Source organism: Thalia democratica, chromosome 7 (genome assembly GCF_965202585.1).
Source record: "Thalia democratica chromosome 7, ktThaDemo2.hap1.1, whole genome shotgun sequence".
In the NCBI taxonomy this organism is placed as follows: Eukaryota; Metazoa; Chordata; class Thaliacea; order Salpida; family Salpidae; genus Thalia; species Thalia democratica.
The window spans coordinates 45,452,399-45,478,802 of NC_139171.1; the positions used below are offsets into that span (position 1 = coordinate 45,452,399).

Consider the following 26,404-nt stretch of genomic DNA (forward strand, 5'->3'; position numbering starts at 1 on the left):
ACAATAAAAATGCCTTATAAATTTAAATTATTGAGTTTTGACAAAACTTCCGACTAGGACTTTTAAAAACTTTATTTAGTTGTTTTAGCTTTTTTAAACTTAAACCTTATAATTAAATAATTCATTAAATACTAGATAGTATACTATACTTTTTTTAACTTCACTTTTTACAAACAAAATTCATTGAAACTCATGACAAAATTTTATATAATTATAAAACTAGCGTCTAACCAAACCATTAAACAATTCGATTGTACGTCGTGCCAATACAGAATTAACACCTAAATAGTTAAGTGAGAAACGATAGGCAGTTGTGTATGTATCAACTTTAGGGATTAGTGTTAAGTGAAACAGGTTAAGTATTTTGACAATCAGTTTTAACATAAAATATGTCAATAAAAAATTATATAGGAAATAAAAATAGAAACTTTGATGCAGAAAACCTTTATCAAAATCTTTGTTTATTAGAAACAGCATGTTTAAATAAGGTAGCTAGAAAAAAAAATTCTAACTAAAGTAATAAAAAAAACTAACAATTTCCATATGTAAAAGTTAAAAAAAATTATAAATTACCTATTAATTTTAAAACTGTAGTCTCTTAAATTAAATTCTTACGTATCACTTATAAATTTTCAAAATTATTTCATTACCATTAAGCAAACTTTGAAAAATTATTCTATAAAAAGTTATGCAACTCAACAAGTAAAATTTTCAAAGTGAAAATTAATACAAATACTTTTATTGTATAGAAAACTTCAAAATACGTTAAAAAAAAATCATTTTAATTAAAAGTACACATTACAATACTAGCTGGATATGCAAGAGTATTATAAAAAATTCACTGTGTAATAATACGATGTAAGAAATATTGCTTTCCAATACTTAATAATAAATAAAGTTTTTAGAATGGTTGTTGAATAATCAAAAAAATTTTGCAAAGAAATATTGCAACAAGTTGCTACTACTTTAAGTATGTGATGAAGTGAAATATTTTACCCCTCTGAAACATTTAAAATGGTTAGTTTTTTAAAAACAAAATGGAATTGAAAGAGCAAAACTTTTAAAATCATATTTCTTTATTAGATACCACTATCTAAAAATGTATACAAATATGATTTTGATAAAATTAAAAAAAAACTTATATGCCTAAATTCAAATAAAAAAACAAGTGCAAAAATTCTTTAAAAAAAAGTTTGATCGAGCTGTAGCACAAACTTACTTTTTTTTAGGTCTTCTATTTTTCTTTCTTTTCTTAGACTGCCTATTCATATCTTCATTTTCAACATTTTCAACATTTTCAATATCTTCCACCTTAATTTTGTTAGAATCTTCAACACAAAAAATCTGTGAATCTTTCACACAACTACTTAAATCATTTTCTAACAAAAAGTCAGTATTTGTCTGAATTTCTTCAGGTATCCTACAACTACTAATTTTTTTTTCATGCTCTGTAGGTGGCTTTTGAATAGAAGTTTGACTTGAAGTTTTTAGTGCCTCTGCATAACTAATTGAGTCTACTTTGAGATTGGTTCTTGGTGCTGGTTTTGAAAGAAATTCTTCTTTGTTTTTTCTGATTTCAGTGTATTTAATTTTTGATGAATTCGTTATAGAACCTTTCTGTCTCCAATTGTTATCATAATCACACTGGGACTTTTTAAACTTGCTATTACTGGTGGACTTTTGCGGCCTATAAAAATGTAGAACTAGTAGAAAAATTATTAAAATGTAAAATTCAAAGTTGATTAGAACAAAACTTTAAAAATACAATGATAAAAATATTCAATTTTAAACCATAGTGATAGACATAACAAAATCATTCACAAGTTAAGCTTATAAAGTTCTAAACCAACTGGGTAATAGATATTTTACAAGTACAGTGCTTATTCACTTATCCGGACAGTTTCGGTCAGAAGGAAATTCAAAAAATGTTTAATAGTAATAATAAAAAATTGTTCAAAAAGTTTCACAACTTATTAAATTCCGTGAGTTTTCTGTTGCAAAACGAAAAAAACTATAAAACAAACGTCTATTCTTTCTTATTTTTGTAAACATCAAACAAAAACAAGTTTTTTTGGAGTGATATGTTTCCGTTAAATTGACTTTAAACTTAGTCAAAGTTTTTCGTTTTTCTTTTATGTCTGTTTTTTTTTGTTTAAAAAGTTTTTTTTCATTTAGAGAGATATGTTTACATTATTTTTCTTTAAAAATAAACACAATTTATATTTTCTCTTAAACAATTTTTTTTTTTTTTTAATTAAGAGTTAGGCCAGGTGTAATTGCTAATGATGAATTTTACTTGCTTGACCCCCAAAAAACGTATATAATTAATCAGAGGGTTAGTAAGTCTGATGTTTTTCTACCCTAGAAAAAATAAATTAATTAAACTCAAATTTAGCTATTATTATTTATCAATTTATCATATATTAATCACAACTACTATGTATTTATTTTTACCATTAAACTTTTATTATGCATTGCATTATATGCAGCAGTTATATTATTATTATATAAAAAAAAAAGATTTTTTGTACTTTTCCGGAATTTTGGTTATCCAGACATGTTTACAGAAAATCTTGCCCAACGTGTCCGGATAAGTGAATAAGCACTGTACAATGATATACTCGTTGATTTTTCATCCGTATATCCTCGCAAAACTTATCTATAAACTTAATCTGAAACTATTGTTTTAATCAAGTTTTATATGATATACAGTTGACCAGGGTTTCCCGAACTTGTTTTCAAAAGGCGCCCTTTAAAGAAATAAAAAAAGCAATGGCCTGCAGAATATCTAGTGTAAATTTCAAACTATGGCCTTGTGCCCCCTAAATACTATGAAAATTTTCCATAATATCTTGTAAAAGTTTCCAAAACTACCATTAAAAACGGGTAGCTGTCTAAATTGCACGAGCTTACAAAATTGCACGAGTGTACAAAATTGAACGAAGATACTTTTGCACGAGCAAAAAATTTTGCACGGGTTAAAATTTTCTATCATATTTTTTATATTTATTATTAATTTTTTTCTTACTATCACTTTTACCCCTAACCCTTACCCTTGGTCAGTAACTTTTTTTCTTTTCTTTTTTCTTTTTAATTAATTTTTAGTTTTTTTTTTTCTGTTTTTTTTTATTCTCGTACAAAAATGTAACTCGTGCAAAATTGACCCTTGGTGCCAAATCGTCGTCATGCAATTTTGTGCACTCGTGCAGTTTTGTTTTTGTGCAATTTAGACCCGTACCCATAAAAAACACCTCAGACCTTTTTTTCAGTATGTAACTCGTGCAAAATTGACCCTTGGTGCAAAATCGTCGTCATGCAATTTTGTTCCCTCGTGCAATTTTGTGCACTCGTGCAGTTTTGTTTTCGTGTAATTTAGACCCGTTCCCACTAAAAACACCTCAGACCTTTTTTATGCTCTTAATCATCAACAATTATCTAGTGTAAGTTTCAAATTATAAACTCATGGCCCACTTTAGGAAACCCAGCTTCAAACCTTATAAAATGCATAAATCATTACATATTTTTACTGAAACTTTTATACGATTGTACAGATAATAACGCAGATTTCTTTTTATTAAATTTACTTACAGCAAAACAAATGATATAGTATAACTTATAAAAAGTTTTTTATAAAAGTTTAATGACTAGTGATTTTAATTTAATTTATTTTATACAACAAACTTAATATATAAAACTACAAACGTGTTATTCCAATACTTTGCGTTTGGAACTCCAACGTTTTTTACATGTGCTTGTAAATTAGGAGGATTGCTTTCAATTTCTTTATTTATTAAGTCATGCTCCTCTTGGAACTGAGATTTTCTAGTGAAGAACAAAAATGTATTAACTTACATTGATGTTTACTTAATTACCGACTAATACATTTGTCAAAAACTTATAGCATTAAGGTAAGTAAAGATTTAGATATAAAACAAAAAACTTGTAGCATTTTAGTTAAGTATCTAGTTAAACTTCAGCTAAAAAAAAATTTTTTATTTTATTTTTAGTCTAACAGGTAAGCTAAAACTTAAAGACAGTTTAAACTTACTAAAAGAACACTATTGATACTTTTAAACAAAAAGATTTAGTTAGAAAGTAAAACCTTAAAATTTTAAGTATATATAAGACACTCTATTTTCCTTTATACTATAGTCAAACAAAAAAGTTAGTTTAGATTAATATGAAGAAAACATTATGGTGAACAAAAGCATAACAAAAAAATATAAACAAACCCATGACTTTCGCATTGATAATATTCACTAAAGTCATCATGAAAGTTTGACAATGCAATGTATGTATGCATTAACAAATATGGAAACTTGGTAGTAAAGTAGGAAAGATACTGATCTGGTGGTTCAATCGCGCCACCTAAAGCCATTTGAACTTCTTCTGATAACTCACGAAAGTGTGTGCGTTTGTTTCTGTAGAAGGTAATGTTATAATAAAAGCATTTACATGTATTTATTAAAACTTTCTAGCATAATTCTGAACTTTAAGCTTTTTATAGGTTATCAAAGTGCTTAAGTACTTTCAAAAAAATAGGTCCCAGTCAGGGGCGTAGCGTGGGGAAGGGCACTGGCGCATGCGTGCCTCCTAAAAAAAAGAAAAAAAAAGAATGTATTATCTTTATCCTGCTTGATTTTTTTTTTCAACTTTGTTTATGTAGTATTCGAAAAGTTAAACGATTTATTTCGAATACCAATTATACCGATCCGGTGTGTAAATATCATTGTGTATCGGCTTTGATGCAAAACTCCATAAGAAAAATATTTTAAATTTATAAACTTCATAAGAATTAAGATTCAAAAAGTGCACAGATTCGGTAACGCACCGTGGTAGTATAACAGTTATGATTAATTTTATTACAAGGAAAAATGCTAGCACTATGTAATCAAGTCATCAAGCTAAACATACCCTATGATAATAATGGTTCAAGAACAAAGAAATGTTCAAAAAAAATAAATAAGTGACTATCAATAAAACAAAAATAAACTTTTAACTAAAGTAAAAAGTACTAATGATAAATAGTAAAGATAATATTAGAATTTAATAAAATACATAATAAAACACAAAAAAAACTAACACTATTAATTTCAAACATAAAAAAATATTTAATAAATAAACAGTGAATACAAGTTTATTTATAAATAAGTGTCACATTCAATATACAAAAAGACGAAGTTAAATCTCAGTAAACTTAAAACTTTAGTAAAAGTAGTTTCTTGTTCCTCAAAAAGTGAACAAATCAAAATGCTTAATTGTATCAATCAGTATAGTTGAGAAAATCATTAATTTTTGTAGCAAATTAGTCTACTAGTTTTTTTCACTTAGTTTCTTTAAAAATATTCCTTAAGACTCTCAACTTCTACCACTTAGTTTATTTTCATTTCATGTAGTTATGTATTAAAAACTAAATAAAGTTTAAACATTTTATTGGTTGCTAAAGGACCAAAACTTTAGTAAGTTTTTTTTTTTCATAATTAAAAAGTATTTGGTTATCAAAATCCACTGTTACAAAAGAAGGGTCTTTGAACTGTGTTTAAAAAATATATATTTGAATTAAGGAAAATTAAAGTTAAGTAATAATTAAACTTCACATAAAGGTTGATCATACCAATTCGATCATCAGACCACAAGCTTTCGGTAGACTGAGACCGGTTTCGTCCTGATTAGGTCTCATCAGCCAGTCACAACCGAAAAACTTGCAGTCTTCAATCTACAAACGGTTTATACATAGAAGCAATTTTATTAAATGATTATTTTTTATTTTAAAATTTGCAATAATTAGTTAAAACATTATATTTTTTTAAACAAAAACTTAGTTCCAGAAGTAAGTGCTAGAACTGAAATAAAATTCAACAAGTATGCAGAACATAAAAAATATGCATTGCTTAGTTAATTATATTTTTTGTTAAAACAATTTGAAGAGTTTTGTGTTCACTTCATATTTTCTGTAAAAAATTTGTAGCATTTTTGTTACAAGTACAAAGTAATGTTTTTATTTCTTCCCTAATGACTTCCGTTACTAACAATATCAACAAAAAGTTAATGTTAAAACATTATTGTTTCCATAGCAACAAACTTAGCTAAAACTACAGATTTATAAGTCATAAAAACTATAAGTACTTTAATTTTATCTATTTTATAAAAATTAACAAAAACGTTCCAGTTTTTTTTTTGCCTAAATTGTCAAATTTCAGGTTTTTCCAGGTAAAGTGGCAACCCTGTAACAGGGACCAGTGACGTACTAAAACAGTACTAATTAGCTAATTCACTTTTGCAGAGATTTGTATAACCACTACCGAATAGATGAAAACGTAAATAACTAACCTTATAGCTCTTAGCAGGTGTACAACACTTCCCCCTTGATAAGTTCTGTAATAAGGCTTATTATCATCTTTTGTTGTATTTAAATTTTTAATTCCAAGATCTGGTTTTACTGTGTCACATATTTTGTATTGCCAATTCGGCCCACCTAACACCTTGATAATTTGAGATTTTCGTTCCATAAATTTCAACATATTCCAGCCTAAGTACGTATAAAAGTTAGAAATCAACAAAATAAAACAATAAAATCTTTTTTTCAATCAAATCTAAACCACTTAGAACAAACGTTTGAAACAGTTACGAATATCTTTAAAAAATAACTGCTTTAAAAATTGTTTATAGCAATTTTGGTAAGTAGTAAAAACACTTTTTAAATTCAAAAAAGACTACCAATTTTTAAGGCTAAAATGAGTGAATAACTCAAATAAAAATAAAACCTTAAAAATGTAGTTTTTATTTAATTAAGTATTTATTAAAAGATAACTTGTATTTAAACTTTAGACATGCTTAGTTCTTTGTCGTTTTACATATAGTTTTTTTTGATAAGTATTGTATATTACGTTGTTTTAAAATAAAGTTGTCTATGTTAAATATCTAATAAAGCTTTGCACCAAATAAAAGTTATATAGATACGATAACTGAATAATAGAGTCACTAAATTTTAGTTTTGCTAAAATGTATGATATAAAAGTTATAAAAGTTTTGTTAAAAAGTTATCTACACCATAAAAATAAAAGTTAGTAAAGATAATACTAATTCGATCATTGTCAAAAAACTTAAGGAAATAACTTTACTATAAGTATAATAATAAAATATCTTTTTTACCTTTTATTTATAAATGCATAACAATTTTTTTAGAACCTAACCAAAAAAACTTCACATACTTAAAGTTTTATAAATATTCTTTGCATTTATTGCAAATTTTATCTTATTACAATATCTTTATTTATTCGTTAAGAGTTTTAAAAGAAGAGTGATTAAGAATCGAACAACAAACACAATATCAAATTTAAATACAGCTTGCAAAATGTTGTTGAATATTCTAAAAAACTTTGTTACTAAAATCTTATTTAAAAATTAACAATCTGATGATAAAAACTATATAAAAGCTTTTTTTACTTAAAGCATTACAGTTGTAATAAAACCTTACTGGTTAAGTGTTTACAGTATTAACTTTTCGGTGATAGGAAGTTTAAAATTTGGTCAACAAAAAAAAGAGACTATTTTGAATGACAACTAACCTCTCGTGTCTTCAGTCTTTATTTTTTCAACTCTATTACTAAATGCCTGAAATATTATCTAAATTGAGAACTCTAATCTATTATTATTAAAAATTATTAAATTGGTTTAAATGATTAAAATAACTCTTCTTAAAAATTAAAAAACACCAGCTCGTGAAGTAATATTTTAAAAAAATACTATCACCATGATCAAACTTTGTTGTAAAACAGTTTTCTAATTTACTGTATTTCAATAAAACTTAAGAGGTAGTTTCAAGTCGTTTATAATTGTATAAATTATTTTAAATGAAAAACTATCAATATCTTTTAATCAGTATAAACCAAAGAAAGCAAACATATTGATTTGTTATTACACGAAAAAAAAAACACTACTACTTACTTAAAGTTAACAGAAACACAATAAATATCAATATTATCAATTATTACGCATTTAAAATCAAGCCTAAATAGACAGAGAGAACTTATTAAAGAATGTATCTTAGTTTTGCATAAGACTATGTACAACATTTAATGCATTTAAAACATTGTGGATTTTTTTAGATTCAAAGCTATTAAACCTTTGAAAAAAGCTTATTTTTATTGATTGCAATTACTTTTTAGTTTAATAAATTAGACCAAAAAAAATTAAAGTAGTCATGAGAAAACATTTACTCTTCAGTTTTCAAAAACCGTACATACCTCGAAAAAATCAAGCGTAGTTTTGGCATTCCAAAAGTAAGGATGATAGAGTACTTCACCAGTATTTGGACGCAAATTAGGTAGCATTTTCAACATTCTTTTTATCAAGTCAGACACCTCAATAGAGTCTAAGGTAAAAAATAGAACTTAATTTTAAATGAAAAATAATAATTTCAATTTTATAAAAACATAAATGGAAAAAAAAATCAACTTTATTCAAACTAAAACAATACAAGATCACTAAATGATTAAAATTAAGTAACAAGTAAAAATACTTTCAACTCCATTTAATTTAGACAAGTCAAATTTTCCGTTTGAAATTCTATGCTGTCTAGTAAGCGATGGGCCGTATGGATGTTCCTTGCACAGAACATAGTAGAAAACACAACCCATTGAAAATATATCAACTGCTTGTGTCTGTGGGGTAAAGAATTTTTCTAACTGTTTTCTTCAAAAATAGAAAAAAGTGTAACATAAATTATTTAACAACTGAAATATTTTGGTACTTTTAAGTTTTTTTTTAAAGTCTTCAACCAGTTATAATCAACTATTAATATAACTTTTTCAAATGTAATATAAAAACTTTAGTGTATAAAGTAAATGCTTAACTAAGCACTTTGAAAGAAACACACTTTATACTTTCTTTTATAGCGATGACTTTAAAAAAAGGTTAGAAGTAGACTTTTCACAATAATACAAACAATTTAGTTCATAAGTGGTAAAGACTACATACAGCTTTACTTTTTTCTTTTAGATTTGAGCATTGAAAAAAATAAAGCTTTATACAACTTGTAGTAATGCAGTGTACGTAAATAAGTACATCATAGAAAAAAATCTAAAACATGTAAATTAATCTATACAATTTTAACTTTCTAAACAAGAAGGTTTAACAAACTAACCATCCTTTTTTGACTTGTATTGATCATTTCGGGAGCAATCCATCCATCTGTACCTGCCATCCCATTAGTGCAGTGCGAGAACGAAGTTTGACCGGTTACTTTCTTGCACAAACCGAAATCAGACAGAACGACGCGAGCTTGCCCCCCTCTGCGCGCAATCAAAATGTTGGAGGGCTTCACGTCACGATGCACTGTTAAGAGATAATTAAATAGAAACTGTTATTATGTACGAATAATGGTGCGGAAACTCAAAATGAAAGGAAAAATTAATTATGTTTTTTTAACTTTTAGATATTTCAAATACGTTTTTATGCTTTAAAAAACATATGAAATTGTTTTAAAACTTAAAGTTTCATTACTAAATACAAATTTGAAAGCTACTTTATTATTCTTAAACAATACACAAGGAAAAATAAATAAACAAAACCTAACAATTGTCATTAATTTAACACAAAAAAACTTACGTTAGTTTCAATAAACAGAACATGATAATACAAATTTTTTTGATAAACTACAACTTTTAAATTTGAAAAAAAAGTACTTTATGTACTTATATACTTAATTTTTTTTTAAACTTACTTAAAATAATCTTTAGTGGTTCTTAAACACTGTGTTATTAAAATTTAATAATATTCCCAAAGTGGAAATTAAAATGGTAAGAAAAAAAAAACTAACATTTATGAAAAAATAAGTCAAAACAGTGTTCTTAAATTATGAGTACTAATAAATAAAATCAACTTATTGTAATGCAGTATATAAATATAATTTTTTAGTTTGTCAAAAGAACAATTGTTAAACTTCGGCACTTATATACATAAATTTCAATCAAACTATCATTAAAATATGAGTTTAGAAAGAGTTCTACTATGTGGTAATTTTTTTTTAATTATAAACAAACTTAGCTTAGTGCGTTTAAACATTTTAACCCTATAATTTATAATTATTAAAAAACTTATATTTTTTTTAAGTTAAACATAAGTTTAATATAAACATACTTCAAGTAAACTAACCAATCTTATTTTGATGCAAATGATGTAGGCCTTTTATTGCTTGTTTCATTATATCTTTCGCGACTAAATTGTACCGGTTTAAACCATCATCATCTGTTTCTTCTACTAGCTGAAATTTATGAAAAAAAAAGTTTTAAGGACAACACAAAGTTTTGACTATTTTTGGTAACAGCACACATAAAATTTTTATCTAAACTAAATACATAATATACATCATGTGCAAGTGAAAAAAACAATACAGGTTTTTTTGTTTATTAACAAATTTAGTTGTATCATAACTATTACGAGTCGAAGAGCTGTAACAACTTAGATTTTTAAAATCGATATAAATAAAATTAGAACACTAAATTAATTTAGAACTGTAGAATTATCTTGCACAGTAATTAGAAAAAAAGTTTTTTTTTGTGTCTCGTAGCTTACAAAAAAAATAATTCATGTTGTTCTTAATAAAGTAATAAAAAAACTTTTAGTAATTTATTTAGGTAAAGTAAACATTTTTTACGCATTTCTTTTAAATTAAACATTAAATTTTGTTATATAAAAACTTTTTTAAAGCATTGTAGACCTTAAGTGTCTTAAAACTATTTAAGTAAAGTTATTTTTGCGAAAAATACTTTATTAAAAACAGCTAGATTAAATCAGTCAATTGAGTACTGATCGACTGATGTTAAATTATTTTTATTAAACAAACGAGTCGCACTTTTTTGTTTCTACACACCTTTAAATTTATATAATTTATATTTAAACATTACCTAGCAGCTTTGCCTAGCTTTAAAAAAATGGTATCAGTTCAACTAAACAAGTATGCAATATTACTTTAAAAGTGTATTCATACACGTATAAAGTCTTATCATACTTCATAAAAGTGCACATTTATTGAAATTAATCTTGTTTTATACATAATTATTAGTAAAGATGCTTTTACTTTTTCAACATTTTAGTACCTTTTAAAATAAAGATGATAAAAACATATATACAAGAAAAAATAATTTTCATTTTCTAAACGAATAGCGAACACAAAAGTCATGTCTGAAAATTTAAAAAAATGAAACAAAGCAATAATCATAATTTTTAAATAATATCAGGGTTGCCACTCTTTGAGTGAAAAAATCTTCCCTGAGTGACCAGAAACTTCCCTGAGTAACCTTAAACTTCCCTGAGTTTCACTGAGATTTTTTTTAACCTTAAAATTTTTATTATTTATTAACAAATTAAAATATTAATTCCAAAAATATTGAAGAACTAGCCGCAAGGCTAAAAAATTTCTAAATAAGCACTTGAAAATTAATAAAATTAACTTCTTTGAACAAAATATTGAAACTGGATTAACTAAACCTCATTCTAGATCTAGAAAAAATTTTCCCTGAGATTTTTTAAAAACCTTAAAACTTCCATGAGATTTTTAGAAAAAACCAAAAATTCCTTGAGTTTCCCTAAATTTAAAAAAATAGGCCAAAATTCCCTGAGTGTGTGGCAACCCTTTAATATGTGGAAAGAATACTATAAATTAAAATTTAAGTGTATAATAAAATTAAGTAATGTTTTATTTCTTTCTAATTTTAAAGATCATATCCCATACATGTAGTGCATTCTAAACTTTATTAATAATACTACAAAATAGAAAAATCGTTAAAGTAAAATGTAACATGTATTTAAATGTGTAGCTTTATAACTGTTTATATACAAAAAATAATTTTTAAATTCAATATTCGCGTTGCTTATACAACTATAACCAGCGTTACTACATTTTGAAGCAATAAAAGCCGACCTGATTGACTAAAAACTAGCCTGATTTTATAAAAAAAATTGCAAAAAAAGTGGTAAAATCCAAAACTTAAACACAAACTTTTTATCAATTTTGAATACTTAAAAAATCATAGTAACAAAAATCATTAGCTTGTGTTTATTAAAAATCATTACTTTTAAGTTAATTTGATTTTTTTTAAATACCCGGAGCTTCTGAGAATGTATTTAATTAATTCCAAATTTCTCACACAATTTGAAAACACTCGAACTAGCATGATTTCTTCTAAAATTTTAAACTATAGTCACCTCACGCAAATCTACGCACATTGTGTCCACAGTAACTAGTAAGTGTGTAACTAAACGAGAGAACGTAACTAAACGAGAGGTGTTTTTCTACTTTGTTTCTTGTTCATCAAAGACTAAATTTGTATTGGATATTTCTCTAATAACATGCGAGACCAGTTTAATCTTAGGTTGGCAAAGAACAAATTAGATAAAAATAAAGTATTTATTGAGTTGAAACGAAATTTTATGACATAGTATTGTGAGGAACTGAACATTGTACCTTGTGTGATTTAAAGGTATAAAGAGGGCTAAGGCACTTAATATATAAAGATCAAAGCAATAGAGTTCAATAGGTTCCTTATGGAAGGCACAAACTAAAAAAAAATTAACATATCGTAACTCAATACATACAATAAACTGCAATATTAAAGATTTTTCAAAACATCATGTTTTGTAATTTTTGAGAATTCTAAAATCAATAACTAAACGAGAGTGCATAACCAAACTACTGCGTAGATTCGCGAGAGGTGACTGTAGCTTGAGCTAGCCTAATTGCGTGGCAAACCTGTATAACTATTTCAAAAAATTCCATTTAAAACAAACAAAACTTGTTTATTTTTTAAGCACTTGCTACAAATATATAAAACAAAAAAAACGTAAATGGTTATTTTAATATGAAAACTCTTAGTTGACTTTGAAAACTTTTAAGATATTGAACCCTTGAAAAAATTCCATGTAAATATACAAAATATTATAAAACAAATTTTATAGTTTTCTTAAACTACTTATACTTTTAGATTGTTGGTAAAAATTAATAGCATAACACTTTTTTACTTTTTAAAAATACATTGTTAAAGAAAGTTCATTCCACATTAAATTACCTTTTCACTAAAGTGTTAATTTTATATGCACACTTTGATCTAGGGGTCAGCAAAAACAGCATTTGGAGTCCCTGACCCGCAATGTATTTTTAGCATCAAAGAAGTTGTACAAAACAAGATAAATAAAACTTTTCATAATAGATACATGTAAATTATTTATTAACTAAACTGAGAGTAATCAGTAGAGTTGAATTGGTGGTAATTTCACTAAAACTTTGCTTTGGAGAAGTTTTTTAAGCTTATTTGATATGACTTTTAAAAGTTACGTCAGCGGGCTGTAACACTTGAATAGTTTTGCAGTTGAAAGTGGCTTTCTTTCTATTCTCTCAAATTTATTTACCTTTGAGTCAGTAAACGCGCTTGTTTTTTGAGTGAGTTTTCAGTTTCTTAAATGATAACGCTTCTATTTATCGCAAAGTGTTGTGTTCCCATCGTACACTTGTACGATGGCGACTGTTTTTTATATGAACTTTTGAATTAAAGAAGTTTGTTTTTACAGTTTGCAATATTTTGTTTAGTCGTATTTCTATTCATTATAATACACCTTTTTGTCCAGAGACTCGATTTCTTTATACTATTAGTTTAAGCATTCTAACAATCTTACTACTTAATTAGGCTAAGCTTAAATGATAGTCTGAGTTATTTAGCTAAATCAGTTTTAAACATTTAAGTAACCGTCACCGATACTGTTATAACGCGTTAAATCAGTTAATCGCTAAGTCCGTGTAACATAAGTAACAATTAAAACATCGGTCGATCGGTAAGGAGCAAAAATATTTTTTTATTAATCTAGTCCGTAACTTCTAAAAGGCTGCCGACCTCTGCTTTAAGCAAATTTATGATGCAGCTACAAAAAGTATATGACAAGATTTAGTTTTAGAAATTAAAGATTTAAACGACGGTTTGAATGCAAACACATTAAGAAGCTTTTGATGAGTAAAGAATGTTGCAATGACCTGGATTTTTTTTTGTTCACATCTTGTCGTATTTTTAAATTACGAAAAAAGAAAAATTACATTAATCTAGCTTGTTGGTTAAGTTTACTATATGGGAGTAAAGACTCTGTTCATATAAAACCATCACTGTTATTATTATATTAAACCTAGTACATTGTACTTAAAGATCTACGAATCTTTTAGTGTTTAAAGATAGCGGACCAATGTACAAACACGTGATTTCCACGTGTATCCATGCCAACACAAAATGACTATAGAATTTTGTTATCAACTTTAGAAACACTTTTAAAAAAAGTACTTTTTCTGAAAAAATTTTAATTTACCTTCAAGAATAAACGCATATAATCAAAAACAGTTATGTACTAATTTGTCTGGTGTCGGTACAAAACATAAACATAAGAAAATAAGTTAAAAATAAACTTAACTCAAAAAAGTAAATTACATTTGAAGTTAAAGGTCTAACAAAGTTCATGTTGTAAGTTTACTTTAACTAAATAAATCATCTTACGGTCCTAAAATGCATTAAGACATTATAAATCAAAAAAAAAATTACTTGATTTTATTTACTTTAATCGATTCATAGTTTGTAATTTAAAAACTTATACTCCTAAAATGGATCAATGATTATACAATTTTTTATTATGTCTACATAATTCAAAAAACTATAATCTTCGTGATAAGTTGTAAACTCAAATAATTCATTAAAACTCAAAGTGTAGAACAATAGGTGGTTTTTTATTTCCTAAACTTTTAGTACTTAGATTAAGATTATAAATTAAAATAGACTTAATACTTAAAATTTTGATTACTTTAATAAGTTTTAGATACAGTCTATGCTTTTAAAAAACAACAAAAATGGTTATCTATATCCATTTTGAAGTCTATAGTCAATTTAATAAAATATTATGATAAAGAAGAGTTATTTAATGGTCAAACAAAATAAAACAAATGCAGAAACTTATACAGAAAAGTTCACGCGTATCTTTATAAAATGCTTTTTCCGAGACATTGTTAATAAATAAATACAAAAGAGTTAAACAAGTTTAATATATTAAATATACTAAACACCAATAAATAAAATAGTCTAACACAGTATTTATGACACTCTAGAATTTAAGTTAATAAAAAGTTCAACCAACAAATTAACTATAGTGGTCTATTTTCTACATTGATAACTTAAATTGAAAGTATAAAAAGCTGAATTATTAAACAGAACTTCAAATAAAATTTTAATTTTAAACTAGCTTGATTAAGTTAATATAAAAACATTAAAACTAAACTCACTGTTTTTAGAGTCATGTCGCAACACTCAAGAGCAATATAAAAAAATTCTCGGTCTTGTTCCTATATTGTTGAGATCATTGTGTTTAATGTAAACTTCAGATATTTCAATTGTAAAACGCTTATACATAATATACTTAAATTTATATCATACAATTTGTATAAGAAAAAAAGTTGTAAAAAATTTTAATTTTTTTTTTCAAAAGTTATTATTGTCTCTTACATGAATTCCAAAGGAATAACTATAAATCAATAGGCATTATGTAACCGTAAAGAGTCTAAATGTTAAGCTTTATTAAGATTGTACTCATAAACCCGCTTCGTTATAAACAAGGAAGAAACTAATCTATTTAAACTATTAAAAAAAAAAACAATCAAAATTGATCATAATTATGTTAAATACCCTGGAATAAACATTTTTTTAGAGTAAATATCATTTATTTTTATAAAATAATTTCGATCAGACTTACAGTGCAATAGTACTTTATAACATTTTCATGTTCCTCTTTAGCTCTAAGCATTTCAACTTCCCTTTCAGCAAAAGTGCAGTTTTCATTAATTAATCTTTTAATTGCCACTTGCCGTGTATCAAAAGTACCTCTGTTGTTTAGTCATTTTCATTCTTATGTTACTAAGATTATTTTACAAACAACTATCGTATAAGTACTTATTTAAAATAAAGAATAAAACTCATAACAGCAGTTAATTTTCGTAAACTAAGTAGTACAACTTTTTACACAATTTACTAACTGTTTTAAACAAACATTTACCAAACAATTTAATAATTAAATTGAGTCTTTAAAACTAAAATAAAAAACAACTAATCAAATAATTATAAAATTACTTCAATAGTTTCTAAAATCTTAAAATATCTTAACTTGTATAATACCAACGATTTAACAATATATAATGGAGAAACTCACTCACAGAAAAACAAAATATAAAATTACACTAAAACTTATGTTAGTAATACTAACTTTTTATAATGTTATAGGTAATTAAATAAAAAACGTAACAAACTTATAAACACAAGTGCCACCATTTCCCTTTCCAAGAATCATTTTTCTATTGTAATGAATTTGTCCTATTTCAAGCCAGCCCTCACCTTTGGTACTGTTTTTCAACACTTTTAAGTTTGCTGATTTCTGCTTTTAACATTGTAAGTTTTAAACGCATCAATCTTAATGTGCTAATTAAGTATAAATCTGGGTTTCCAAAATTATATTTTCCAAATTTGATTTTTGATAATTCTGATATATGTATAATAAGACAATCAAGGTTAAAGACTTGATAAATTGTTAAGAAAAACAACATGCTTAAGTATCAATGTTTTCTCTAATGTACAAACTAGCTGCCACAATAATAACTCATTGACTTTTTTTTTTGTTCATTTTATTCAAAACTCAAGAAATTAAAGAGTGAACTTATTTTCTTGTTTCATTACAATGTGCAAAAATTTTAGCAATTTTAAACTTTCAAATAAAAGAGGTGCTGAGGTTTATTTAAAAGTTGTACTGGGATATACGTTTGTTACCAAGCTTAAAACTTAAAAGCATATTGTGATTCCTCTTATAATCTATTTATATTTTAAAGAACATGTAAAAACTTAACAAATTGTAGCAAAACGTCATTAATTAACAATCCACTGTTAATATTTTCACATTTAGACAAGGCAGGGTTGCCAAATGTTTTTGGCAAATTTTCTCCAGGTTTTTAAAAGTACACATTTTTGGGTCTATTTTTATTTTAAAGTTAAGTTTAAGGTAAGAAACTGTGTTTAATAGTATAAAAACATTATAAAAGATACTGTTAAGCCACTTTAAATGTGTTTTTGAATAATAAAAATTTGATGATGACAAAAAGATTTTATCTATATGATAGATTTCTAAGTCAAATCGAAACTTTACTACTTAAGGCCATAGGGGGGTCCAACTTTTTTTTTTACTAAAATTAACTTTGGCTTTTATATGAAAGCTTAAAGTACAAACAATAAGCCAGTTTTTATAGAATTCAAAAATATCATTTAACTTTTGAGATATTTAACTTTTTGTAAAAATTTTCCAATATAAACGTATGGACCGCAAATTTTTTGGGGTCAATTTTCTCGGAAATTTAAAAATTCACTAAAAACCTATCTCCTCCTTCATTTTTTGACCTAGAGACTTCAAATTTTTAGGAAATGTTCCTTTTAATATTTTGAAGAATCTGAATGTTGGAATTTTTGAAATTTTGAAAAATAAAAATTTTATCCACAAAAAACTAAAAAAAAGGGTAGTTTTTTGACAATAATTTTTTTTTTACTCAAAATTAAAAAACTTCCTACAATAGATCTCTTTAAAGTTTAATGATACACATTCTGTAAAAATTTGAGAAAGATTACTCAAAAAATGAAGGAGGAGATAGATTTTTAGTAAAATAGTCTTTTTTCGCATTTTTAGTTTTCGCCTTCCATAAGGAACCTATTGAACGCCCTTTCTTTGATCGCTTATATCTCAAAAATTACTTTGAGTTTTTTTAAGCGGTTAAAAGTGTCTGATAGCTCAGATTAAATTCTACAAAATAAGATCAAGTTGTAAAAAACAAAGTGGACCCCCCCCCCCTATGGCCTTAACACGTTAAAGTTGTTAAAAATTCCAGGTTTTTCCAGGTAAAATATTTTTTATTAAACTCTTTCTGATTATAATAAAACAAAATTATAATTCTGTTTTAAATTAGATAAATTATTACTTAATAACTGTTTTAAACTTCATAGAACAATCTTATTAAACTAGCAAAGGAATGTCATTAGCTTTTACACTTCAGCACTTAAAAATTGTTATTATTAAATTATTTATCAAACTTTGTTAATAAACATTAACATTTAATTTTTTAAAACTTACCCTATCTAAGATTTATTTACAGTATTTAACCTACTATATGACTACCTAATACACTTGAACAAACTTAAAGTATAAATAAGTAGCTGAAGAGTTTCAGAATAGTTAATAAGTTTTATACAGCATGTAATTTGAAAAATCGACTAACCCTTCCCGTTACGATATGATATGAAACATATAAAACTGATATTGTAATGAGAGTCATAATCATCAAGAACAAAATAGAATTATAGTCTTCATTAATTTTAAAGTTTATTTCTTGATATTTACTGTCAGAAAATTAATCATGTTAATATATTGTTTAAATCATATTTAGGAAGTCACTAATCAATTAGTTTTAAAATTTGTTAAATATTACGTGTAACTTTTATTAGCTATGATTGGCTTCGTAATAGTAAAAAAACTGTAATTAGTAATATCATTTTTATTTATCTTTTATTATATACAACTTTTTTACTTATGAAATTAAGAAAACAATATCTACAATAATATAATATTTTTTAGTTAAAAGATCTTAATATAACAATTACTTTAAGAAAACATAAAATTAATAAAATTCCTTTTATTGATAAACTATGAGTAGAATTTATAAGCATAAAAGTCATTTTTTCGATTGTGTACATACTAAAAATATATTTATTATTGCAAGCTGACCGTTCCTAAAAATTCACAAGAGTTTTTTAATAAAAATTATTACAATAATGAAAAACAAATTATAAAAAGTTTTAGTTTTAAATCAAAAAGTTAAAAGGTCATAAATCCTTAAGTTTAAGTAAAAATGAACAGCATTTATGATTTCATAGTTATTGCAAAACTTGGTATCACCCAAAGGCTTATTAGTCACAAAATAATTTTTTTAAAGTTTAAATCGATTAAAGGATACCAAGGGTAGTAAAGGCAGAAACTAAAGATATATTTATTTCCTATAAAATAAAACCTGATAAGGCTTGATTCTAACAGTTAAACTTAAGTTAAACAGTTTATTTAAAATATTTATAAAACTAAAAGTACACTTATCTAAAAAAATGCTTTTGAATAAAATTTGCTTTTATTTGTATTAACTCTCAATATATTAATGTTTTATTGTAAATTGTGTGTTGTTTGTGAAGTTCAGTTCCTAAATGCAAGTCTTTTTAATATTTTTTAATTATTGTCTTTTAAATTGCAGTACTGTAAAAGTTTATTTTTAATATGGCAACAACTTATAAAATTTGTAAAACCTAAATTTATTATGATATGTAAGCTTTTTTAGTCATGTTTTATTCTAGATAATGATCTGCAACTATTTTGAGTCTTGATATTATCCAATTATTTTCAATAATTTTTCAAGCCTATCAAGTAACTACGAACCTTTTTGCATGAAGTATATAATATATCAAATCATATGAACTAAATAACCAAATAAGTTTGTATAAAAATGCAAAACATTATAGCAGTTCTTTAAACTGGAGTAATAATAAGCATACTATAGTTTAAATGTAAGTTTATGAGCAATTACCTGGGTGGAAGATAACTATTATCCAACGTGTTGTACTTATCCTGGAAATGAATTTATTTATTTATTTTTTTTATGTTTTAATCAGGATTACCACTTTTTGTAGCAACAAATAGTCTGAGTGACTTAATAATAGCCTGAGTTAGCCTAGGTTTATTAAAAAATATCAGATTTAGGATAATTTACTAATAGTTAGAGTTTTATCATTTAATAGTTATTTTAGATCAATTAAGAGCATAACTTCAAATTTATGCTTGCTGCACACTCTATGACTACGAAACACTATAAAACATACTTTTTCAAAATAGTTAAAACTATTAAGATCGAAAAATTGAAGATGTTATTAAGTTTATAAACATAATTAGAAGTTTGTTTATTTTATTTTTATAGGACAATATTCAATTTTTAAAAAAGTTAAAAACAGCTAAAACCATCGGTTGAAAAACATAAAAGTCCATTTTAATTTAACTTAAATTATAATGTAAAAGGCTACAATAACCTACAACATCATTTTTAAAAATCAAAATTGTTTATCTTATTCTCAGAAAACTTAATTTCAATTAAAATAAAAACTTTTACTTTGCAGTTTTAGGTGCTTTGCGGTAATTTTTACCTAACAACTGAAATCAACACCGTAAAGTTTTCAAAAACTAAATGTTAGAACATTGATCATTCTCAATCTCGTTAAAGCTTAAAAAACTAGCCTGAGTTTCTTTCACACATACAAAACTGACTTCAGTGCGTGGTAACCCTGTTTAATACTATCTACAAAAAGTTAACAGTTTTTAGTTTACTAATTTTCTTTCATTTTATTATGGTTAACGAATTAGCACAAATTTTTAGAAGCAACGTAAACAAAGCATACACATCTTTAGTTTTATATTTCTTATTTTATAAAATTTAAATAAAAGTGTTTACATCAGAAATTATAAACTTACATAATCTATCCTTGGAGTTTCATATGTTTTGCTAGGTTTTTTTGGAAGGTGTTGAATTATTGGATCTGGATAGTAACCTGTTAAAAAAACAACTCAAATTTTCTACAAAAAAGTTTAAAAACTTTCATTTATTTATTAGTTAAATTAATAAGGCTACTAGAGAAATCTAAAAGGAGTTTGTTATATATAATTGGTTGTAAATTGAGTGTCGGGAATCTCAAATTCTTAAATTAAACTTAATGTAATCCAGGTATAAAAAGTTTTTATGTCTATCAGAGTAGCTAGAAAACTGTATCAAAGAAATGTGCTATAGTACAAAGTAAACAAACAATAATTCAATATACTTAGATCTTTTTCGAGTCAAATCCAGTTCATATACTTTTAACAAATGATTGTTTAAACTCCTAGTATTGCTTTACAGTAAATAAATTAGAAAATTATTTTTGTTGATGCATTGTGGAGAACAATAGCTGAAGTAAATAAAATTTCACAACTACAGTAAAAAAGATATATGAAAAAAAAAATTGTTAATAAAATTGTTTGTAGAAATTTTTTTGACAAATAGTAATCAACTTTATTAGTGAATGCGGAGATCCGCAAACTACGCCCTCATATTAAAGGCGCAAGAGCCATACTTTTGTTAAAACAACTTGTAGAAAGGAAACTATATATAAATCTTATTTTTGAATTAAATAAGCTAGTATGATTCTATTTTAACTATGATTAAGATTTAGCTGTTAAACTAAATACTAATTTCATATTTGATTGTTAATGATATACTTTTGTTTTGAAGATAATTTATTTTATTAATAACTTAACAGAAACTCATCAACCATCGTAAGAGTTTCTCTTTGACACCCAGTTCGCGAAAGAGTATTTATTACTAGTCCGGACCAAAAAATACTTTTAGAATACTTGTGGCTGCTAACCTTTGGTTTACTGGTAGAAACCAGGGACGTTTTTTGATTAAAATATGCAACAAAATTTAATTTACACGTATACATAGTTGGATACATCAAGTTAACTAAATGTAAAAAATGTACAACCTTTCTACCACAGATAAAGTAACTAGCGTAAGATTATGTTTTTTAGTAATTAAACTATTTATAAAAGCAAATATTTTTCAATTTTTTAAACTTCAAAATTGAAAAAAATAATTTGCACTAAATTTTGCTTTTCAAAGCTTTTAAAAACATAAAATATATCTGTATAAATTTTAAAATTACTAACACGCAAGCAACTTTTAAGTATTAAATAAAAACTATATATAATAAAAATTTCAGATTAAAATATTAAAACTACAAATCAATTTCGGCTATAAAAGCCCTGTAAAAAGCTGTAAATATTACATCACAACATATTTACAAAAACTTACTTCTTTCCGTCACTACTATAGGCATAAGAATGTAAGCATGTACATAAATATTAGTATTTTGGACCAATTATTAAGAAAAGCTTTTAAAGAAGTCATATTGAAAAATAGTAACATTTAACTAGTAATTTAAGAAAATATTAAGATAAGTTTTACAAAACAACTAACAATGACTACAAGAAAAGGTCAGAAAATTACTTTAAAAAATATTCAGTTATACATACCTACAATACTACGCTTTGGACTTAGTTCTTTGCTATCATAGTAATTGTCTTTACCTGGTCCTGGAAGTTGTTTTTTTGTGGTAGGCTTGTTCTAAATATTTTTGACTCTTAAAAACTTAATGATTTAACATAATAATACACACATAACAGTAAAATATAATTAAATAAAACATATGAAATAGTTTTTTTTTTTCATTGCAAATAAATATTTCTGAACCAGTTAAAAGAAAAGCTTACATCAAACTTGTTTCAAACTCAAATATATAAAAAAAAGTTGCCAAAAGTGTACAGAGCTTAAGCCTGGACTTATGTACACTATGAGACAAGCTCAAATTAACACCGTATATTCTTTAAAATGCATAACCTATGTCCTATAATGTGAGTTTTTTTGATTAAATAAAACATGTTGATTATTAAATTTAAATAATATATCTAATTATATAAAATGTATTTATCAATTTCATAATTGTTGCTGTCAGCTTTAATCGTTTTATTTTTGAAACTCTGTTATAAAATTTAGAAAGCTAAAAACTTCTATAAATACAATGCATTTATTTTTCTTTTAAAGGTATGAGGTGAAATAAACTATTTTTCAAAAGTTAGTTTTATTTTTTACAATAATTACTGAGCTAACAGTTGTTTTTTACTGTCGTTTAAAACTTAAAGTGATTTTAAAAATAAGTGATCAAAGTTAGAAAGTTTAACAGGTCCCTCGTGGCAGTTGCAAATTAAAAGGAATAAAAAATACTTCACTACAAACTCTCCTCCTACAACTTTTGAGAAATCGAATCTAAACTTATTTAGTCTTTTTTTTTAAATTATAAACAACCAATATAATATTAGTCATATTTAATTTAATTTCTTACTAACACTTTTTTAATCAAAATTAAACAAAAAATTTTGGTTGCATTATTTTTTAATTGTTTCTTCGAACTGTTTGTAACATTAAATATAACATTTTCTAGAAGTTTTAATTAAGTTATAATAAAAACGAGCAGAGAGATAGATTTTTAAAAAATTATTTTTAATTCTGAGAAAATCGGCTATGATATAGTTCTTTTCCATATATTTTCTATAAACTTTTTAGAAAACTAATAAAATTTCAAAATTTCATTTGAATTTTCTTTGTTCAAAAATATATTAGTAACATACACTTTAAGCTTTCCTTAAACTTTTAGTTGTCCTAAAATATATATTAAACCCTCTTATTCCCTCAAATAATGTAATAAAGATAAAACTATAGTTTTTTACAAAATGAGACGAAATTATTTCTTAATATAAGTATATGTTATTTGTTATACTGTGTATAAATTATATTAGTAAAATAATATTAAAAAACAACTAAATTTCAATTTGTTTACTACAGTTTCTACGTTTTAAGCGTGTCATTAGAACAACAATTAAGTTTAGAGCAATATTTTTAAAGAACAACAAAAATACACATAATGACGTGTTAAATAAATTTGAATAAACTTAGGTAGCTAATCTTAAAAACAACTTCTGTACAAGTTAATTTATGTTTAGTATTGTCTTGTTTCTTCTTATTTTTAGTTTAGTTTTGTTGCTATTTTGTTATTGTTTAATACGTTATGTTCTTTTAAAATACATATTTTGGTTATGAAGACAGGGTTGCTTCCTGTCTTTTATTTTTTTAGCAATAATTTTTTTTTCCAAATTCGTATTTTTCAAAGCTAAATAAATTACATGTTTTGTTGTTTTTCGGTTTTGTTTTAGTTCTGCATAGTATTTCCAATTTTAAACCATAGTCTTTGTTTGCGTCTTTAAGTTCTCATATGTATTTTGATAATTCAGTGCTATGTCTTTTTATCTATTGTTAAAGCTTACCTTAAGATTACTGTATCTATTTTTGAATGTTGTGTTTGTTGAACCCACGTAAAATTATGTTATGTTATTTTATTTTTATTGTAGCTCGGTAAGTTAGGTTGCTTGCTAAGCAGTTATTGTCTAAAGGGAATTTTTCGTTCCGCAGGTACAGGTTTTTTATTGATGTTTGATGTTTAAATTGTTTAACATTTTGTTATTGTGTTTAAGAACTTTTGTTTTGAAACTTTCCATGCAGCTATGAGCAATTTTTAGTGTGTTCCTGTTAAAATTTTTGGTATGGGTGTTTAAAGTGCTTGTTTATTAAGTTTACTCCTTGCCTATTTTGGTGGCTACAGTTTGGGAAAATAGCGGGTTGAAATAAATATTTTTTCTTTTTTTTTGCTTTTTTGTTGTTTTATTTGCTTTTTGGTATACTAAGTTGAATTTGTGATTGGCAGATATCGAGGGCTGATTGATAATTGTGTTTTAAATGGTTAAATGATTCTTGGTTGCTTGATAAATTGTTTAACCTTTTTTTAGTAGTTATAGGTAATTGTTTTAAGATTTGCGTAGGGTGGTTTAATTGGTTACTTACATATATGATATCCGAATTCTTAACTTATTTTAAGCCTAAATGTTTAAAGTAAAATTCTACATATAGTTAAAATGTTATATTACTTATTGATAAAGTCTGTAAATATCAACGTGCATTAGAAAATAGTATGCAAAAACTAAGTACAATACTTAAAAAGTATTTTTTCTGTATAATTGTTCAAAAGTAGAAACAAAATATAAAATATTGGTAAAGCATAATTAGATAAGTTATGAGTAAAAAATTTTAATCGACGTTATTACTGTTTTTAATCGTTTCTTTTTTTATTATATTATATTATAAATAATTTAAGAAACTAAAATGTTTGTTTTTTTAATAATATAACTTGTGTTTTTTTCAAAAACCAACTTTAGAGGATATTATGTAAAAAACATGCTAAAACTTAAGTATAAACTAAATAAAATATAATTAAACTCACAAGGTATAGAATTCTGTTACCACTATCTATTAAAGGTTGGAGCGCGTAAAAGGTACTACCAGTATCACCGTTACTAATATGTTTTCCAATATACAAAGAATTTTCAAAAACCCTAAAATAATCAATCAAAAATTGTCTAGAATCATCTAAAAGATAAAATTAACTTAATAACTTTTTTGAGTACTAACTTTGTATAAAAATTTCGACAAATAGTTTGCGTTTTTAACGAAATTCAGCACATATACTTTCGGCATACCCTTTTCAACTACTACTGTATACAACTGAGCTAAAAATATATTATAAAAACATTTTAAAAAAACTTGATATTAGATACGTCATGAAGAGTTCAAATCAAATGTTTGAAATAAATACTGTTAAACAGAAATATTTTCACTATATAACAGTAATTACTTCAAATATTTAATTTTAACTCATTATAGCGTACCTATTATTAAGCTTTCATAGTTGTTAATATTATATTCTTTAGCTCAGTTAAATACAAAAGTAATTGAAAAGGCAGAGTTGCCAAATTTTTTAGCAAATTCTCTCAAGGTTGTTAAAATTTCCTCCAGGTATTTAAAAGTACACATTATTGGGTCTATTTTTAGTTTAAAGTTAAATTTAAGATAAAAAACTGTGCTAAATAGTATAAAAACATTAAAAAAATATCGTAGAGCTTATTTAAATAAGTTTTTTGATAAAAAAAATTTGATGATGACAAAAATATTTTATCTATGTGGTAGTTTTTTGGTTCAAATCAAAAAATTTTCTACTTAACATGTAAAAATTGTTTAAAATTCCAGGTTTTTATTTTTAAAAATTTCTCTAACTCCAGGTTATTCCAGGTTTTTAAGTTTTTTTGGCAACCCTGAAAAGGGTATACTAAAACAAATTTATACTGGACTTCAATAAAAATGCAAAATATTTTTTGTTATATTTTATAAAAACAGCTTTGAAAACTTTATATTTAAACAAGTTTTAATAGAAGATTATAGTTTTAAACAATAATTATTATTTAATTTGATTTATATAATTTACTTAACTAGAAATAAAATACTTATGAAATTAAGAAAATTTTAATAATTTAAAATAATACTCCTAAAAAAAATAGAAGACTCTTATAAACTATAACTATATTTTTTTACGCAATTAAAACTTAAGCTTTCTTTAAATTTTAATTCTAAAACAATATTTGTAAAAGTCTAGTGTAATTTTTTGACATATAAAACTTAAGTTTTATTTCAAAAGCAGAAAAATATTCCACAATTTCATTATGTTATAATTGGAACTTTAAAAATTTTGATAAACTAAAATATTATAACTTAATAAATTTATTGTTT

At 24.9% G+C, this 26,404-nt stretch overlaps 1 protein-coding gene across 3 annotated transcripts in view; it reads right to left on the reverse strand.

Moving 5' to 3' along the window:
- Positions 1-853: 853 nt before the first annotated feature.
- Positions 854-26,404, reverse strand: part of LOC145840352 (serine/threonine-protein kinase/endoribonuclease ire-1-like) — a 45,383-nt gene continuing 19,832 nt past the window's right edge. For 2 of the 3 annotated variants that reach the window (XM_082947588.1, XM_082947586.1), the window contains exons 9-25: positions 25,065-25,176; positions 22,210-22,300; positions 20,614-20,690; positions 19,679-19,719; positions 18,329-18,449; positions 16,325-16,452; positions 15,775-15,904; positions 15,308-15,367; positions 10,156-10,264; positions 9,146-9,336; positions 8,522-8,663; positions 8,247-8,374; positions 7,569-7,614; positions 6,331-6,529; positions 4,233-4,421; positions 3,703-3,822; positions 854-1,687 (exon numbers count right to left, since the gene is read on the reverse strand). In XM_082947588.1, the coding sequence (XP_082803714.1) occupies positions 1,216-1,687; positions 3,703-3,822; positions 4,233-4,421; positions 6,331-6,529; positions 7,569-7,614; positions 8,247-8,374; positions 8,522-8,663; positions 9,146-9,336; positions 10,156-10,264; positions 15,308-15,367; positions 15,775-15,904; positions 16,325-16,452; positions 18,329-18,449; positions 19,679-19,719; positions 20,614-20,690; positions 22,210-22,300; positions 25,065-25,176 (2,356 nt within the window). In that variant the 3' untranslated portion in view covers positions 854-1,215. The remainder of the gene's footprint in view (positions 1,688-3,702; positions 3,823-4,232; positions 4,422-6,330; positions 6,530-7,568; positions 7,615-8,246; positions 8,375-8,521; positions 8,664-9,145; positions 9,337-10,155; positions 10,265-15,307; positions 15,368-15,774; positions 15,905-16,324; positions 16,453-18,328; positions 18,450-19,678; positions 19,720-20,613; positions 20,691-22,209; positions 22,301-25,064; positions 25,177-26,404) is intronic. The other variant, XM_082947587.1, reaches the window with a different exon arrangement.